This window comes from Cardiocondyla obscurior, linkage group LG09 (assembly GCF_019399895.1).
Source record: "Cardiocondyla obscurior isolate alpha-2009 linkage group LG09, Cobs3.1, whole genome shotgun sequence".
Classification (NCBI taxonomy): Eukaryota; Metazoa; Arthropoda; class Insecta; order Hymenoptera; family Formicidae; genus Cardiocondyla; species Cardiocondyla obscurior.
In genome coordinates this window covers 2,239,527-2,257,251 of record NC_091872.1, presented here as the reverse complement: position 1 = coordinate 2,257,251, position 17,725 = coordinate 2,239,527, and the positions used below count along the sequence as shown (strand labels likewise).

The following is a 17,725-nucleotide window of genomic DNA, read 5'->3' as shown; positions in this document are numbered from 1 at the left end:
ATTGCTAATTTACGCATCTCCTTGATATTAATTAATCGCGTGACTCGCTAGATCAAGATACTTTTCAAATCAAACTAGAAAAGGCCACGCGCGCGATACGCGCGAGCTATTTTTTGAGAGACCTCAATTTCAAACTATGAAAAGGAAATATATAATTTAGTAAAGAAATAATTCAGGCGTCACACTAATTTTTTACAGATAGGATGTAAGATTTGCTGATTCAGTTGATGGATAAATGTTCAAGTTCGATTAACACGAAGCTCTGATATGGAAAACGTATTATCGTAAAGAGCAATCCGAAAGGAATTATCTGGGTGTAATTTTTAATTTAATTGGTCACGTTTTTATAAAAATCAAGTGGAAAAAAAATTCAAACTTAGTTACGATAAAATAAATCTTAATTAGAATTTTTATTCCATCTTATTACTATCTTAGATATACATATATGTATATTTTTTTCAAATCCTAAAAATTTGAGAAACTTATTAATATATTAAAAAAATGTTTACATTCGAAAAGATTCTGCATTTTAAAATATTCGAAGATCCGGATATGAAATTTTAGCAATTTGAATTTTAAGTGCGGACAGGTGGGTTTGCAAACCGTTGCAGAAGTTATTGGATCCACTCGTGTACGAGTAATGGCCTACGATTTCTAATTTGAAAGTTAGTTCGATCGAGTTGAGTCATCTTTGCAAGTAGTCATAGAAACGCGACGCGTGCCACGGAATGGTAGATTACGGACTCGTGGGGGATGAATGCGTGATTGTCGTTTTAACGAGCCGCAACTCCGTAACGTAACTCCGTAAGGACCGCAACATTCACGGCAGTGCAGTTTGTAATTAGCGTACGTAATCACACGCTGCACTTGAGAATCCGTAATTTTAAAACTGATGGAGCGCAATTATCAAAGGGTCGGTTTGGGGGTGGGTGCGTTTCATAATCCCCCAAGGGCGACGTACAGCGAAGAAACGAAAAATCTAATCAAATGTAAGTAAAATACTAACCAAAGTAATCGATACGTGTTAAAGATATAAAATATAGTCAGCTCTACATAAATAAAGAATTCGAGATATTTTTAAAATTATTTTTAACGCACAATTAATATTAAATATTAGTATTAATGGAGGAATCGAAGCTGACGATGTTACAAAGGAAAATGATCCAGGAGGCGGTAGATAAGGGCGAGTCCTTACCGCCTTCTATCAACAGAGGAAAAGAAATCAAAAATAAAGCCGAAGATTATCAAGTAAATATCGCGACGTAAAAAAGTCACGAGAAAATAAATTTCGAGATAATATTTTGTTAACAATTTTCGCTAGGTTAAATTTCCTAGTGCTTGGAGGAGGCGTTCGCAGGATACGATTATAAGCAGCGGCGCTTACGACAGAGAGCAGTACAGAAGAACAGCACCCTTACGTAACGATCACAATTAGTACTTTCTTCGAGATAGTATCCGAAAATACGAAACGCATGTTAAATGACATGAATTTTGAATTAGCCAACAAGGAAAAACAAAAGCGTCACTTAGCATGTATGATGGCTTACGGGAAAGATATGCCGGAGACGCCCCACGGTCCAAAAATCCTTCACAGAGCTAAACGAGAGCCGGAGATACCCGAGAGCGCAGATTTTTTGAACGACCGTAAGTTATCGATCTCGCATACGCAGAAATTTTCAAGGAATTTTCGTCAGAAAAAATATCATTTAAACGTCGGAAATTTTAAGTCAACTTTGTAAGGCACGTTTTCGAAAGCTGGCATCGCCGCCAAACCGTATCGTTCTGCTTTTCGTAGTGATTCAAGGGATCCGCGAGAGAATGGATTTCTTGCGCGATATGGAGAGCCTCGGAATGGGCAACAAGTATCGGCCCATAATACAGCAGGAGATAGCGCAGAAAATACGGCTGATCGAGTCGCTGGACGGCCAGACGTCCAACGAGCTGCGAAAAGAGATTTGTCTACTCGAGCATGAGAGACCATCGTCAAAACTGTTCCCGCTGACTGAACCAGGAGAAAACTGATTCCTCCTTTTTCATTAAAGTAATTTACACCTAATTTATACCCGCAAATTAACACCGAACAGATTAAATTTTGTGTCAAACGTGATCAGCAGTTTTTTTTTTTATCGCATTTTAATCGCCTGATAAAACATAAGGGAGTCATAGGTAATGTCAAGTAACATGATTCAACTGTCTAAAATCGTAAGTAGATAAATCATCTTCGATCATTAAATTGATTACAATCATAATTAAAGCTCACGAAATTATTATTTACATTTAATACGGATTCTTTTTATTTTAAGACGGCAGCTGCCAGTTTCGTCAAACGACTCATTTTTCTTTCACTTCCCCTTTTTTCTTTCTTTCGGATGTTATTAACGCTACAGCCTGTCGCTTCCTAATTAGGAGACCGAATAAAAAGTAAAGAAGGCGAGTGTACACGTGCTGATATACATAGGTATTTCTTTCACGTACGCACAACATTGCAACGTGGTTGCTTCAAGCGGACACCGCGACGAGACGCCGCGATCGCGCGAGCACGAGGCGAGGATCGGCGCGCCGCAGCGTCCTCGTCGTTGCTGTCTTTAGTCTTTCGCCGCGCGGCGATAGCGTGTGTTGCGTGGTTATTTTTCTTACGCGTTCCGTCACTATTTGTCGTTGACGTGTCATAACGTCGTCGTTCCGCGAGAGTGTTGCAAGTGCGCGCGTAACGAGATCGTTCGCGACCGGAACCGGAACTCCAATTATCGCGGCGTGGTGCACGTCAATCGTCGCTTGGACCTACAGGAGGATCGACTCGACGACAGCTGACTGTGTTTTTTTTTTCTCTCCTCTCGCTTCTCTCTCTATCTCTTTTTCTCCGCTGCCGATCGCCGCGCGAATAATCCACGGATGATATACGGATGATCCAACATGGCGTCGACCGATCTGTCGTTCGGTAAATGATGAACCTTCTTCGAGAGCTCTGTAACAGCCTCCGTGACAAGGTCTCTCGCGAGGTCAACCGGTTCTCTCGTCGCGATCGCCGTCGCCGCGGCATCGCGTCGCCGCGAAAAACTCGGTCGCCCCCTCTTTCCCCGCGTTTCTCTCCATCTGTCCTTCTCCCCCGGATGTCCCGATCTCCTTATCAATGCAGGCGCAATGAGAATACGGGACACGTCGGGCGGACGTCTCTCGCTCGTCTTCCGCTCGACGGGAGAACGAACTTTGCGACCAGGAGATACCGGCCTCCTCTTCCTCCCTTTCTCCTTTTTCTTTTTTTTTTCCTTCGCTCTTGGGATCGCGTATCCGGGATGCGCCGCGGTAATCAGCTGATCTTTAGAGCGCCTTGACATCCGCGACGTAATGACGTATGCCGTATGCGTGGCCAGCGGCCACGACGATAACGGTACCAGCGCGCGTTTGATATCGCTATCATTTGTTTAGTACCATCTGATTTTTTCATTTTTTTTTCCCGTACCGCTAATAAACTTTAAACGGGGAAGATTTCAAGTTCGACTTTCCGACGAAGCGTGCCGATTAAATTGAAACTGCCGTCGAGAGGAGGCACTATTTTAGCGTACCTGTGTTAACGCGGCACTAATGACGCACGAGATGTTTCATAATCGCTCCGGGGATGACTTCATCTCAGGATCTCGTTGAGCGTCCATTCCTTTCCGCGCGATTAAATTTACTTCTACGTTCCAAAATTCTTTTGAGCTCCGCGATCTAATTGTAATTACGCGAAGTCGACATGAATAATCGACCGCGACGACCGATTGGCCTCCGGTCTTACGAAAGTTTTCGCGCAGGTCCGAATCGGATTTAATTGGCCGCGAGGCGCGTTCTCAGGAAAATCCGGCGCGTCGGATTTCCCGTAGGGAGCGATTTCTCGCAAGAAACGCGGAGAAAGTCCGCTACATTTAACAAAAGCCACGCTCGTTCGCGGGACGACCGACCCGATACGAACGCGTGCACGTATTCCACGGCATTTCGTCACGCGCGACCGACGAGAACGGACGCTGCGCTAGGAACGGGCTCTCGAAGGCCTCGTTATAGCCGTCGAGCGGCTAGCGAGCGAGCGAACGAGAACTCCATCCGGGAGACCTGTCTATCGCTTTATCTCTTTCTCTCATACGTTTCTCTCCCGCACGTATCCCAGGTTCTATACCGGCGTTCTACAGAGAGGTCTACGAGAAGGTCTGCTCGCCCACCAACGGAAACGTGAAACTCGAGGTCTTCAGGTCCCTCCTCGTCAAATCGCAGCTGAGCGGTGCCACCGTCAATCAGGTACGAATCTCTCCCGCTATTTGTTTCCTCATCCTATTTTCTTACTTTCAACGTGCGACTACAGATAAATCTCTACGCGCTATCGGAGACAACGGTGAAATGCGGCACGAATGTTTGGGACGATCTTGGGAATAATTCTCAGTTACGTTTAACGTAGTTTCGATTACGATTTATAAATCGTGAGGCAAACAAGATCGCGCACGGTGCGATTTTTTTTTTATCAATCGCTTGTATACATCGATAAGGATGTCTCTCTTATTTTTCACTTGCAAATCTATTCGTAAAACGAACGAAGGGGCTTGAGCGAGAAAGGAAGAGGCATCGGACTGTTACGAAGAAATACATTACCTTGTAGAGTAAATCCGATAGCGAGTTTAAACGCGGCAGGTGTACTCTCACGGGTTTCAGTTTCTAACGTATCGCGCGACCTTTCCCAAGACGAACTTACTAGTGTTACGTTCTATCTGCGTTGCGCAAAATATTTCTACGTACCGAAGTTTGCGTTTAGGTTGTATATCGAGAGACTACGCGGCGCACGATAAAGATTTTCTCTAGCGATTTTTCTTAAAATAATTGCGTACGACGAAAGAAAAAAAAAAAAATTAATTCAATCATCCTTTGACTTTCTACTCGGAAATAATCGACTAAATTTAAATAAGTATGTGTCAGAGGCTGACATCGCGAAGCGAGTGGCTAATGGACGAAGATAAGATAATCGAGAGGTAGGAAAAACGTCATTGGGACAATTATGTACGTGGTAAACGCGATGCCTTGCGTCAACTTTGAACGCGGCGCGTCGAGGGTGAAGAAATTCCCGCAAACGATCGTCGCTATTCGAGCGATGGGTCGGAAAGAATAATTTCAGCCGATCTGCATAATCCGGCTTTCCGTAATCCCGTTGAAGCGCTTAACGTTTTCCTTCTCGCGTCTCTTCGCGATTTACGTCGCGAAAGAACAGAACGTGTCTCGGAACGCGTGGACCTCATTGCGACTGACAGGATAATTTGCTGGATCAGCAGCGGAGCGGAGCGCTTCTCGTTTTATTGTACATATACGCGTTCCAGCCGTTTACTCTTTCGAGGAAAATCTTTGCGATCGGGCGTGCCGTTTAACGGAGATAATGACGAGCCAATTGCTATTTCTAAACATTGCCGATGCTACTGGTATTTATTTCACTCTTATCTAAGCACGTAATTAATTCTGGAAATTGTGCCTCTCGGCGTGGCGTAAGAAATTCCAGCAAACCAATTTTATAATTATTTACCAGTCATTTTATACTGTGTCATAGCTATTTACGGTTTCGTACCAATGTGTCATTTGGCTTTGCTTATAAGTATATTCAGATTCGAAGTATCTAAAACGTGTAGACGCTTGCAATATTCACGCGGGGCCTAAAAAAAATCTTGTTTAGGCAATTATTTTTCTAATTTCCGCGTTACGTAACGAAGGCTGCGATAACGCGAACCAGTTTCGCCAATACGTCTATTTCGTTATTTCACGCGTTGCATATCGGAACGATGCTCGTTCGGTTTCGTTGTCGTTCAATTTTCTTAAAAGCCGGTATCGATAGTAAACGCACGACACGGACGTAGCTTTAAAAATTAATTAAAATATTCCAAGCGCCGTATCGACGGAGTCTTATCTTTAACAACACGCCCGCATGATAGCGCGCATGGACGCCCCTTTATAATGATGCAAGATTATGTGGCAGGGTCAATTGTACCGTCGTGTGCACTCTGCCGCTCGCGACAACGTCACATACGCGGTTCCAACATACTCGCGAACGGCCCTACTCACTTTTTATTTGTCCGTATTCATCGCACACTCCAGAATTCGCGCGTGGAGATTTCACGGAAAGTTCCCCGGTCTTGGAAAGTTACCGCATTAATGACATTTACGGAGGAACTCTGGCTTCGGGCGCGAAACAAAGTTACGAATTTAATTTCAATTTTAAATTTAATATCTGTCGCGTGAAGCACTAGGCGGGAAATTCCTGATGAATTTGATAAATAAGCTCCGGGAACGAGAGCTTAGACCGTTCCTGTACGAAATAATTCGACCGAGCCACATTTCTTAATTACCGCATCACGTAATTTTCAGAATTTAAGTCGCATTAAAAACTTCCGTTAACGTAACTCGCTCGTAGCTGTGTGAAAAAAAAAAAAATACATAATTATATTATAATTTTATCGTTTACTTGATGTACGTACGTGTTTCTGAATATTACATTTAGGCACTTAAATATGTGTGCGCGCTCGTAAAATTGCCGTCGAGTTTAAAGTTAAAGTTTCAGAAATACAGGATGTTCGACTGAAATATTAATTCACCCGCATTATTTTTAGACGCATATGATAGTCTGGAGAAATTTTATGACGCAAATTGAGAGCCTATCTCGAAAAAGGTTCTACAGAAATGCACAGCGTGGCTCTGCGACACCTAGAAATATCACATCGCATCGCGACGTCACTCGCCGTGTCCGTTCTCTCGTTCATTGTGTTAACAACACAATCAAAATAGCATTACGCAGGGCCGCGCCGAGGTGTTTCGTTCACGAGTAGAATGGCAATTCCAACTACAGGTTGTCTCAAGATTTATATGTAATCTACATTTTCAAGAGAATAAATTCGATAAAGTAAAAATTATAAATATTAATTCCTAATAAAGCAAGAAGATTAACGTGCCGTCGTACAAGATCTTAAAATATCATGAAATAGGGTTCACCATTATGCGTTTGTGTCACGAAAAAAAAAGTAGGCAACAGACTGAATTGCGATATCGCTAAAAAACGTCAGAACACTGTGGCGATGATGAATCTATGTTACTTTCTCATTCCGTACAAAGAGAGAGAAAAGAACGAAATCACGGCGGCAGGAAATAATCTCATTCCAGACTTTTGCGGAGGAGACTTATTCCGAAGTTATAATTTCACGCTACCTCCCATTTAAGTGCGATAAATTAACGTATGCCTGATACATCTGCACGCATACTTTAATATCCATTTTCAACGTGATGCACACGCTGAAAACAAGCGCGGCGCGCAGCAGCAGCGGAGCCGGCACGTTTTAACGCGGGTCGTCTTCCTGCTAGGTGAAATCGTTTGATTGCCGTCTTCCGCATTGGCACGCAATGTATGGTACTTTTATATCGAAAATCGCTCTCCGGTTGAAATCGGCCGTTTTTCGTTTCTCGCGCGATACGCGTTATATTTAACGCGCTTCTCGCGCGTCTCGCGTTAAACTTAAAATTCCTTCAAAAGTCTGATCGTCAACGAAACGATTTTTCATTTGTCACTCGTACGTGCGGATAATTGTTCTTCTCGCGTCGAGCAATTTTGCGCGAATAAACGGCCAAACGAGACGCGTGTCGGACATGTGCGGGTCTCGAGCGCGATGCCGTGGCATTACAGCTCGCGACGGGATGTTTGAGCATCGTCTTTTCAGATTACATACCGCGAGTACGCAAACGGGAGATGATGAGTTGCGCCGGCCGATTCAGTGGCCGCGCGTAATTATCTTACGTAGAGATGTTGCGTGACGGTGAGTACACACGAACTCTCTCGTTACACAGAGCCTCGTTCACGTGCGGTTCTCACACGCGCGTCATATCCGTCTTTGTGCTCGTGCGGTTGCATCGAACTGCATTGACACGAATGTCAGCGCACTCCCACGTTCTCTCGAGAGCACCCTCTATTCTAAAAATATCTACAAGAGTCGAGTATTTCTATTTTTTTTTTTAATCAACGTCATGCGTTGCATCGAAGACGTTTAATTGACTAGATACAGTTTGCGAAGTCGAGTAACGAGTTACGTAATTCACTGATTACACAAAAATATTCGTTCGGTATTTTCGTTCTCTCCTTTTCTTGGCCATATCGCTGCTACGATAACGGTGAGCCCGCTTTCGCACTTAGCATTCCAAAGTGGATACGTCTCGCGGATGAGATAAGACCTCTCGGTGCTATATTGCTATCTCTCACCTGCTTCACCTCTTTCCGTCACGTAAACCTGTTTGCGTGGCGTATTAAAATAAATTTGCGTACATTTCGCACACCTGTGCACACGTCGTGTTAAATGAGCGATCTTTCCTCCCTTGCTCTTATTCCTTCACGCTTCGCCACGAATACTTGTATTTTTTTTTTTTTCCTTCTCCGTATGCAACTCTTGCCTACGAATGCTTCCGCTACTCGCGCTACTTCTCACCAATTTTCTCCCTTATTTACGAACTCTATATTTTTCCGACGAACGAATCACGCATTCGTACGTGCGGACGACAGACCTTTCGCGACTCCGCACGACCCCGATTCTTGTTTACTCGCGATTCGAACACGTAACCAGAATGGGCAATCTATTGTTGTCTCAAGCTCTCCTCTCGACTTGAACTTGATTGGCGATTAAAGTTTAACGACGCTCAAGAGAATGGCGAGAAAGCGAGGATGCACGCAATGGCGCAGACGATGTCTCGCTCTTTTCAATTACGCTCTCTATTTCATTTTTTTGTTCCTTCGCAAGATTGTTATCCCGGAAATATATTTTTCGTTCAAAGTAGGAGCGACTTTAAATCACGTATGTATTTAATTCTATCGTTATTTATCACTTGCGAAAGATTTATTATAACTTGCTACTTTGATGCAATTTATTATCCGACGCGTAACTTGTTCCTAAAATATTTGGAGACGTAAAAGCTAGCTGCTGCATCTCTCCGAATTGTGAAAGAAGGAAAAGAGGAACGCACCTTTCCTTTCTTTGTATTTACGCCTCTGGATGCACTTTTGTATTCAGCGTGAGTTCACATGCACTCTGGTCATTGCGGTTCCTTTGAGTACAGCGGGACGAGGGACCGAGAGAGGTAGTCAGGGTTTTACCAGGGTGATAAAGGGAGAAGGGACAACACAGGGACATCGTGCAGTGACGCGCGAGGATAGAAGTAGCGACGTAATGGTGCGGCATGGTGGAAAAATCTTCGGAATGCAGTTACTTTCATTTACGGCCTAATCCTTAGGCGTCTCTCACAGAGAATTCACCGTTCTGTCGTTACTCGGGCACGAAGTCTATCGCGTAAATATTAACGCCAGCGGTTTCTCGAGCCGCGTATTAAACTATATCGCCGTTACACATTACCTGTGAATTTTAATACGACAGGTCGCGTGATAAATGTTTTCAGATTATTTGCCTTTAACGATAAGAGTCAAACGTGCTCGGGGCAATCTCTTAAAAAAATTCTCCCTTTTTCCCCAGATATGGAAGTTGGTAGACAGCAAGACGGGTTATCTTACGAGAAGCGGACTGTACAAGGGTCTCGCTCTCGTTGCCTTCGCTCAACAAGGAAAGCAACCGAGCGACAAGCTGCTGGAAAACTCCGAATCCCAAGGTTAGTCATATTTTAATCGCTACTTTTAACTCGAGTGAATTTGAACGAATGCTTTACGAGGCAAAGATTAAAAGATTTTTTTTTTTTTTAATAAAGAAACAACGTTTTGCCGAATTAATTTTTTAATAGATACTTTTGCGCGATAAAAACTATAAACGGCGATAATTTTGATTGATCAAATTCAAGTCGCAGACGCCGAACGTTACTGCCAAGAATAGGTAGTAATTAAGAATTCGCGTTGAGCCCCGCTTCGGCTTTTTATAGCGATTCTTACGGTATATCTTACATCCTTTTTAACTCAAGTAATTTGCTTCCCAAATAAAAGAAGCCGTATACATACAAATGATCTTCCGTTAACACGATCCGTATATAGATTGCGATGAAAGTAGGTCTTGAATAAGTCTATTATCGGACAGGTGTTTAGATAATACGCAAACATGCTTCTGCGACACGTCAAGAAACCTGTAGGCGTTACCAGAGTCAATGACCAGCAAAATCATTGCCGCTTTGCTTATCGCTAGAAAGTCGCACTCGCGACTCAAGAAAATCGCGCTGACACCTTGGAATTCCACTGCGCCTACCATTGTATTTACCATTATGAATTGTACATTGTTTTTTTTATCTGTTAATCGATTCATAAATAATTATTTCTTTAATAAAGAAATTAATTTTAACGCTGCTTCAATCTATGTTTATATTATACCCCGATCGCTGATTTTCGTTCTTTAACGTCTATTAGGAAAAAGATTATTTTATCAGAATTTGCATTAATTTAATTTGTCGAATTACACTTTACGATTCAGAAAATTCAACGATCTCCTCCTAGTGCAAAAATAACTTTGCGGACTATTTTGTATTTGAAATCGCACGACATGGTCATTCTCTTTATACACTGAATTATAAATGCACAGAACGCAGGTGACTTTATGAAAGTCGAGTCGAGAATGGTAAAACTGTGGGAACGTACGCAGTAAAGATATCACGAGGTTAGGAGACTCCTTCGTTATCGAGGTTGCGACGGTGATTATTTACCAAGGCGTAAAAATAACAATGCCGCGAGATCTTGCTCGTCTCGGTATAAAATCGGCAAAGTGGAACACGTCGAAAAGAATATACGAAAAGAAAATACGCGTTCTTGTTTTTTTTTTTTTTTTTTTCTCGGACGATTGACGAATTCGTTGACGCAATTTAGCTTTTATTTGTCGTTTGAGATAATAACGGTACCAAGAAAATAGAGAGGTCTCGATATCGAAAGCGGAGAAACTGTTGAATTGCCGGATCTAGTGCCTAGCGTTTTGTGATCTGTTCGTGCACGAAGCAGAAAGAGACAATAAAAAAGATTAAGATGCTTTCAGTATTAAAAAAAAAGTATTAATAGAAAAATTAATATACAACCAAAACGAAGAAAACAAAAATAATGAAAAGATAAAATATTCCCGAGAAAATATGCATTTTAATTCGTTTTAACTTTACAAAGTTTTATCACATTAACCCTGGGACATCCTACTTAGGTATTTAATCGCGACTTATATCTGAATCAAAATTAAAAAAAAAAAAGAAAAAAATGATTTTATCTAAAAAATACGCGAAAATAAAAAGAGCCACGTCTTTTTTGCTCGCAGAATTACCCGTTCCCGCTTTGGGAGATCTGTCGGAAGTGACGCTTTTAGCGCAGAGGCTGCACCGGGGTAATCCCGCAAAGCTGAATCATACGTATTCGGACATCTGTAATCTGGACACTATCGAGGTCAACCTCGTTCCCGAGAAGAAGGGCATCTTCCTGAAGCACGTGGAGTATCAAGTCGCCAGCAAGGTATTACTAGAAGTCGTTTTCGTCCGAATTTACGACAGAATGTAACCCTGTCATTTAATCGTTGCTTCAATAAAACCTTATCTATCATAGAAAGTAAAAAAAAAAAAAAAAAAAAAAAAAATTATGTCTGCAATAAAGAAAGTGAGTTTATTTCATCATCACGGATAAATTTCTTATTTCCAGAGATTCAACTCTGTGGTTTACAGGCGTTACAACGATTTCGTGTCGTTGTACGATCTCCTTCTAGCCCGGTTTCCCTACAGATTGATCCCCAAGTTACCACCGAAGAAAATCGTAGGAGGTAAATATATACGCATATTAATAACAGTTAAATTTCAGATTAATTATGAAATTTCGTAGTTAATTAAAAATTGATAAAAAATTATTCGTACTACATGTTACCACATAATTAAATATTACAATTAATAATAATCGAATTTAATAATTAAGAAGCCTATTTTTTTTTTAATCTCATCCCGCAGCGGATTCACAATTTCTTGAAGAGAGACGACGCTCTCTCCTGCGGTTTCTTACACTGATTGCTCGTCATCCGGTGGTAAGCGAGGATCCGATCGTGCAATTTTTCTTTACGTACACCGGCGACGAAACGCAACACAAGATTCGCGAGGTGTTTAGGCGCGTGCCCGACGAATTTGCCACCTCTGAGCTGTCATCAAGGGCGAAGGAGCTGATGCCACCCGAAACGCTGACCGAATTTGCAAACAGCCGCGACCAGATACGCGTGATACTCCTCGGGATTTCTCGACTAAAGCATATTGCCGATAGCTTAGCGATCAGATCACATAATTACGCGGTGGATATGGCCGAGCTAGGCAATCAGCTGAGCACTTTGGCTGCGGAACAGCACGGCACCGGCGTCTGGCTCACTGGCAGTTCTAGTCTTTGGCAAGACATGAAAAAGGGCTTTCACGTAATTTCGAAGTAAGAGTTGAAAAAAAAAAAATAAAAATAATAAAAATAAAAACGCGACGGAGACTTATATTTTTTTCGTTTTTTATATTTTTATATATATCGTACTTTAGAATTTATATTTTTAAGCTCTCGCGATTACTTTCAAGCGTACAATAAACGGGAAATTTCAGAGAGTTTAACCTGCTGTCGACCAGAGCCCTGCAACAAGCTGTCAGAGAAGAGACCATGGTCTGCGAGAGGCTGAATCTCCTGCTTGACATTTTAGTCGCGCACAGAATGTTATGCGAAAGACACGAACGAGGGGTTAGCGCCGACCATCAACGCGCCCTGTCTACAATGCTGTCTCTCAAGAAGCGGCAGATGCAAGGCGTTATCCGCGGTACCGACGTACGTGCTTACTTAAGGTTTATTAACCAGTAAATCGTAGCTGTCGCGCGTTCATCGCGCAGGCCATAATCGACGCGGTAATTTAACCGACAATCGTGTTGTCGCAATTGTATAATTACTCGACGAGCTCGAAGTAGCGTAATCTGAGAAATCACGGAGATTCGCCGTCGTAAGGAGTAAGAGTAACTTCCTGCGGTCTTACGCAATCCGTCATAGTTCGCGAACGCGCGGCGCACGCTAGCTTCGAGAATAATACACGCAATTTTCTGTTCTATGCCTCAGGCCGACACCGTCGAATATCTCGAGAACAAAATGGTCTCCCAGGAATCTGTGATCGCCAACGTCGAATTGAGAAATTGTTTCTCGCTTCTATGCCTGCACATGGAGACTCAGCTCGTTCACGCGCACCTAGAGATCCTCGCCACCGTGCTACAGAGTCTCGTGAGCGTGCAGATTCGTGGACATTCCGAGGTAAATATCATCGGTTTTCGATAACTTGAATATTGCATATTTCCTGATTAACAAACGTATTCGTTTTACAAACGTACGCAAACGAATCGAAGAGGCCTCGGTGAGTTATTGCATAATTTTTTTTTTTATGTTTATGTCGGAGAAGCTTTATGTTCTTTTTACGATACAGTTCTGCTGCGTTTGTTACGCTATATTACTTCCTGTCACGTAATGCTGAGCAAATATCTTTAATGTTAAACACACGCGCATACATCATCAAATTTATGGTAGATATTTGCTGATGTGAACATTTCTTTACAGTTGGCTGAAGTGTGGAAACTAATCGAACCAACGATTACAAAGTGTTTGCCTGAAAAGTTAGCGAGTGGATCCAACGGGGGATAGCACGACGGCGGCAAAGTTTCGTATATCATAGCGTTTTGCCAAATAATTGATAACCGAAACTTATATGCAAGTTCAAGTAAACGTGACAACGATATTGCTGTTCAGGGACGAGAAGGAAAAATATGCGGAATCTCCAGTCGTTTTACGTCGATCGCATAGATTCTATAACCGATTCCGTATCTGCATAATTTCTTGCGTTTGTATATTCTTGAATTATCAAGTGATTAAGCATCACCGCACGATTTTTAACCAGATATTTATCATTTATTATTACAGCATAAGAATCTCGAGTATGTATAGCGCGTTTAAGTTTTAAACATTCCCTGTTGTGTACTTAATATATTTTATGAACCGAAAATATTTCTAACTTTCTAATTGCAATTGTTAAATCGCTGTACATAAGAACTTGTAGGTTGTATATACACGTGTCGCATCGACGCGCGAAGAGTGCCTGAATGATTGTAATATTGCTGCGCTCGCCCCCGAATTGCTTCGGACCGGACGTAACAATAAATAGATATTTTAACTCGAACATCTTGCAAGAGAAATTATATTCATTCCGTATGTACGTATACATCTGAACAGTCTGGGAATCTTTTATGCGTGCCACGTTGACCGTGGATACTTCCCATGTATTATGTATGTATATAAAGTCGTCTAAAGTGTTTTTTTTTTTTTTTTTTTTTATTTTATTCGTTTAATTGCCGTGACATTTAATATGAAAATCTTGATGCTCACAACGAATCAGGCTTTCTGAGAAAGGGGAACTGAATTTCAAGATATTAAGAAGTCTACAAACTGACGACATTTCTGAGACATCTTGCATGACACTCATGTTTATAACATAATGGTGATGAAATATATTGTTATTGTAAAAATACGTCTTTTATTTTTCTTCCGGCTTGAAAAATTTGAGCGTAGTAATTATTTCGATGAATATTTAACGCGCAAATATCGAAAAGTAGCGTCCTTATCAACGTTGAAGTCATGTTTATCATGACGGTCCACTGTAATAAATTCATGATGTCCAAAATGCTCAAGATACACAGCATATTTTTCCATAATTATGCAAATATCCAATCGCTACACTGTTACATGGCTGGAATTCAAAACAGCGGATTTTCAAGGTACGTGTTATTTTAGAAGATAATGTAGCTCGCTATACCAGCTTAAACTACGACGTCACAGATGTCGGCACGAGGATCTCGTTGAAATTCAGAGATCTCCAGCCGAATGGGCTACCTTTTGCTCATTTTTAATAAAAAAAAAATTCAGAGAACTTGATAAGCTTTTAATAGATGCATGCGCTATTAATGTAAATTAATAATAAATTTAATCTCGAATAAAATAAAAAAAAGCTCAAAATTTTACGCAACTTTGTTGAAAGAAACTCTTGTTCTTCGCGCTCGTCTTACATCACAAAGCACACGTCACCGCGAAATGTTAATTATTGCTGGGTCGTCAGAGTGGCAATTTGTAAGAACCGACGACACGCAGAGCTAACAGCCCCTCGTAAACGCGGGACCAGCCGAATGTGAGTCGTATCCGCGCGCACATCAATTCGAAATAAGGTCCGTAAAAGCTTCATTGAGCATCCTCGCTCCTTGTCTAGCGCGATGGACGGGGGCCGCGTAATGCTCTTTGAACGTCCAGCATTTTAGATTAAAGACGGTTAACCGACCCTTTCTCTTCTACGTACCCCAATCTGCCGAGAGAATAACGTTCGAGCTTCGCTCGGGTGGAAGGAACGTTTGCCTCCGACATTTCTTCGCGAAACGACTCCTGTCGGAGGCTTCGTAGCGCAAATTGATGCGTTGGACGGATATCCAAGAAGCTCAAATTGTCTTCCAGAAAAAGACATTGTTATATTTTACAAGTATAGCGAATTAATCGTTTCTCTCTTTTACAAGAAATATCGTAATTTTTTTTTTTTTTTTTTACATTGAAACGCATTTGAAATTCCAAAGCGATGTAACGCGAACGAATTGAGCTGCCTAAAAGTTCAAAATACCTACTGTAACACGAATAAATAATGAATACTATTATACGAGCGACAATCTGTAATACGTCGATAGTAATCCTATTAATCCGCAAAAATCATCCGTTTGGACGGAACGTAATTAGCGTTGCAATTCGACATTGATTGGCAGCCGCAACGCGATCCTCAACCGGTTCTACGGCAGAAAAACCCTCCGACCGTCGCAGGAGAGCTCTTCCGTCGCACTTGAATGTCAACATCATCAGATAACGTTCCGTCCTCGGCAAGCAATTGAGAATTCGAGAGTAAACGAGCTTTCCTCCCCCGCGTGCGTCCTCGCCGTCGAGGAATCGTCCAGAACGGAAGGGTATGGATAGAAGGGACGGGGCTACTGAACATTGCAGAGGCAATTTTCTCCGACAATACCGGCTACTTTGTTTCTTTTCCCGCGTGCGTGCGTGCTTTGTGAATCACGCGTTACTCCGCGCGCGTGTGTGCGCGTGCTTCGGTTCTTCCGCCGGCGCCGAAGAAATTCCGGTGACGGGAAGAGCGCCGACGCGTCGCGACCAAGTTTTCACAAGAGACAAGGAGAAGCGCGGAGGAGCCGGTGGCGAAGCGCGACGCGTTAATTAGATGCCTAAGGCCATCTGACTAATTCACCTCCTTTGTGCACCCCATCGCTCCCGACGGCGCTGTCTGTTCGCGTTACTCCTCGCACCATCCCGTCTAGGCTCTTAATTCGGTTGCCTAAATAGAATACTCTTTCCGAAGACGCGAAGAAGAATAGCCCAGTCGCTTGTACCTCCCGATTTTCGTTCCCGCTCGTACATGTTTACCTTGTCCTAGAAACGCGCGAACATTGAAACAATCCAAATTTCATCAGACACGTAGTTACATTTCAAATTGCGCGTCTCTTAATTGGCCTTTGCCTTTAATAATCTGTTTATCTTCGTGTTATTCCACCCTACGAGCAGCGCGCGACACGGGATATGAAAAATTAACGTGACAGTTTCGCTAATTTTCTTTTTAATTAAAAATGTTTGTTTTTATAATTGCGATAGCTATTTTCCTTAATCGTTTCATGCACGTAATACAGAAACGCACGGGGATTAAATACGTATGTATAACAATGCGATATTGGGACAAATTTTTTAAATTATGACCGAAAAATGAAACCAAGTTGCGGCCTAAGATGTAGACGCGTCGAGTTTCGCAGCGTGGCGCAAAAAGAGAATTACGTAACTAATTAAAAAGTTAAATTTTCTTCTCAGAGACATAATTTTCTCCACTTGTCTTTCAGCTACGATCTCGCGTTAAAAGACGAACTTCCGCGGTTATTCGGCATCGTGGAATTATAGGCTCACGCGTGCCACACCGAAATACAAGATGTAGAACCGTCTCGTTATCCGCGACCGGCCAGGCAAATGCGGCTCGTTAAGAGGATTCTCTTTGACGAGCTCTCCTTTTTTTTTTCTCTCCCGCGCTCGCTGCTCCTATTCGCGCATCTCGTTTGCAGGATTTCGCGCTGCTGCATAAGGAGATGATACGATTAAAGTTGCGCATTTACAATTGGACGTATGTACGCAGTGAGAAGGAGCGCAATTAGATGTAAGCCTGTTTATCCGGAGCAGAGATGTTTTGTCTGGTAAAAGCGGTACGTTACCGTTGCCGGCACGTGCGCGATTAAACTCGATCAGAATCCTCTATTCGTTAAAATTGACTTAGCAGGTTTCTTGCTTCCGGTGGAACGGTAGAACAGATATAGGCGAGCGAAATCGCATTAACGCGGCACAATGGTTGTTCCATTCGTGCGATTAGGCGCGATTTGTTGTCAACCGGCTACCATCGACTCATCAATTCGATAAATTTCCTTTCTCCGTTCGGAGCGATGGGCGTTAAAGTTTGCAAATTGAGATTGCCGCGCGCGATAACAGCCGCGGAAGAATTAGCCCGATCCCGAGCAGCATGTTCGATAACGGATTTCGTGAATATTTCGATTGCATCTCGAAGGAAATCTTCACACGTGTTAAGTATTGCTCGATACGCGTCGCGGATAAGTTGCGTATCCATTCGTTTTATTTTGCCGGATTTTCACGAACGACTCGGCGGTCGACGGCAAAATT

General features: G+C 42.5%; 2 protein-coding genes across 2 annotated transcripts; both read left to right on the top strand.

Annotated features, from left to right (window-relative positions):
- The first annotated feature begins 26 nt into the window (after positions 1-26).
- Positions 27-2,335, top strand: LOC139105566 (UPF0193 protein EVG1). The gene is given in 5 exon segments (XM_070661754.1): positions 27-989; positions 1,118-1,262; positions 1,264-1,418; positions 1,501-1,644; positions 1,796-2,335. Coding segments are annotated over 5 exon segments (768 nt in total). The 5' UTR covers positions 27-892; the 3' UTR covers positions 2,023-2,335.
- A 280-nt stretch (positions 2,336-2,615) lies between these two features.
- On the top strand, positions 2,616-15,823 carry LOC139105557 (sorting nexin-8). Its single transcript, XM_070661738.1, has 9 exons — positions 2,616-2,938; positions 4,142-4,269; positions 9,504-9,636; positions 11,259-11,449; positions 11,633-11,750; positions 11,932-12,391; positions 12,553-12,769; positions 13,052-13,240; positions 13,541-15,823. The coding sequence occupies exons 1-9, from the start codon at positions 2,914-2,916 to the stop codon at positions 13,622-13,624; spliced, it is 1,545 nt and encodes a 514-aa protein (XP_070517839.1). The 5' UTR covers positions 2,616-2,913; the 3' UTR covers positions 13,625-15,823.
- The last annotated feature ends 1,902 nt before the right edge of the window (positions 15,824-17,725 follow it).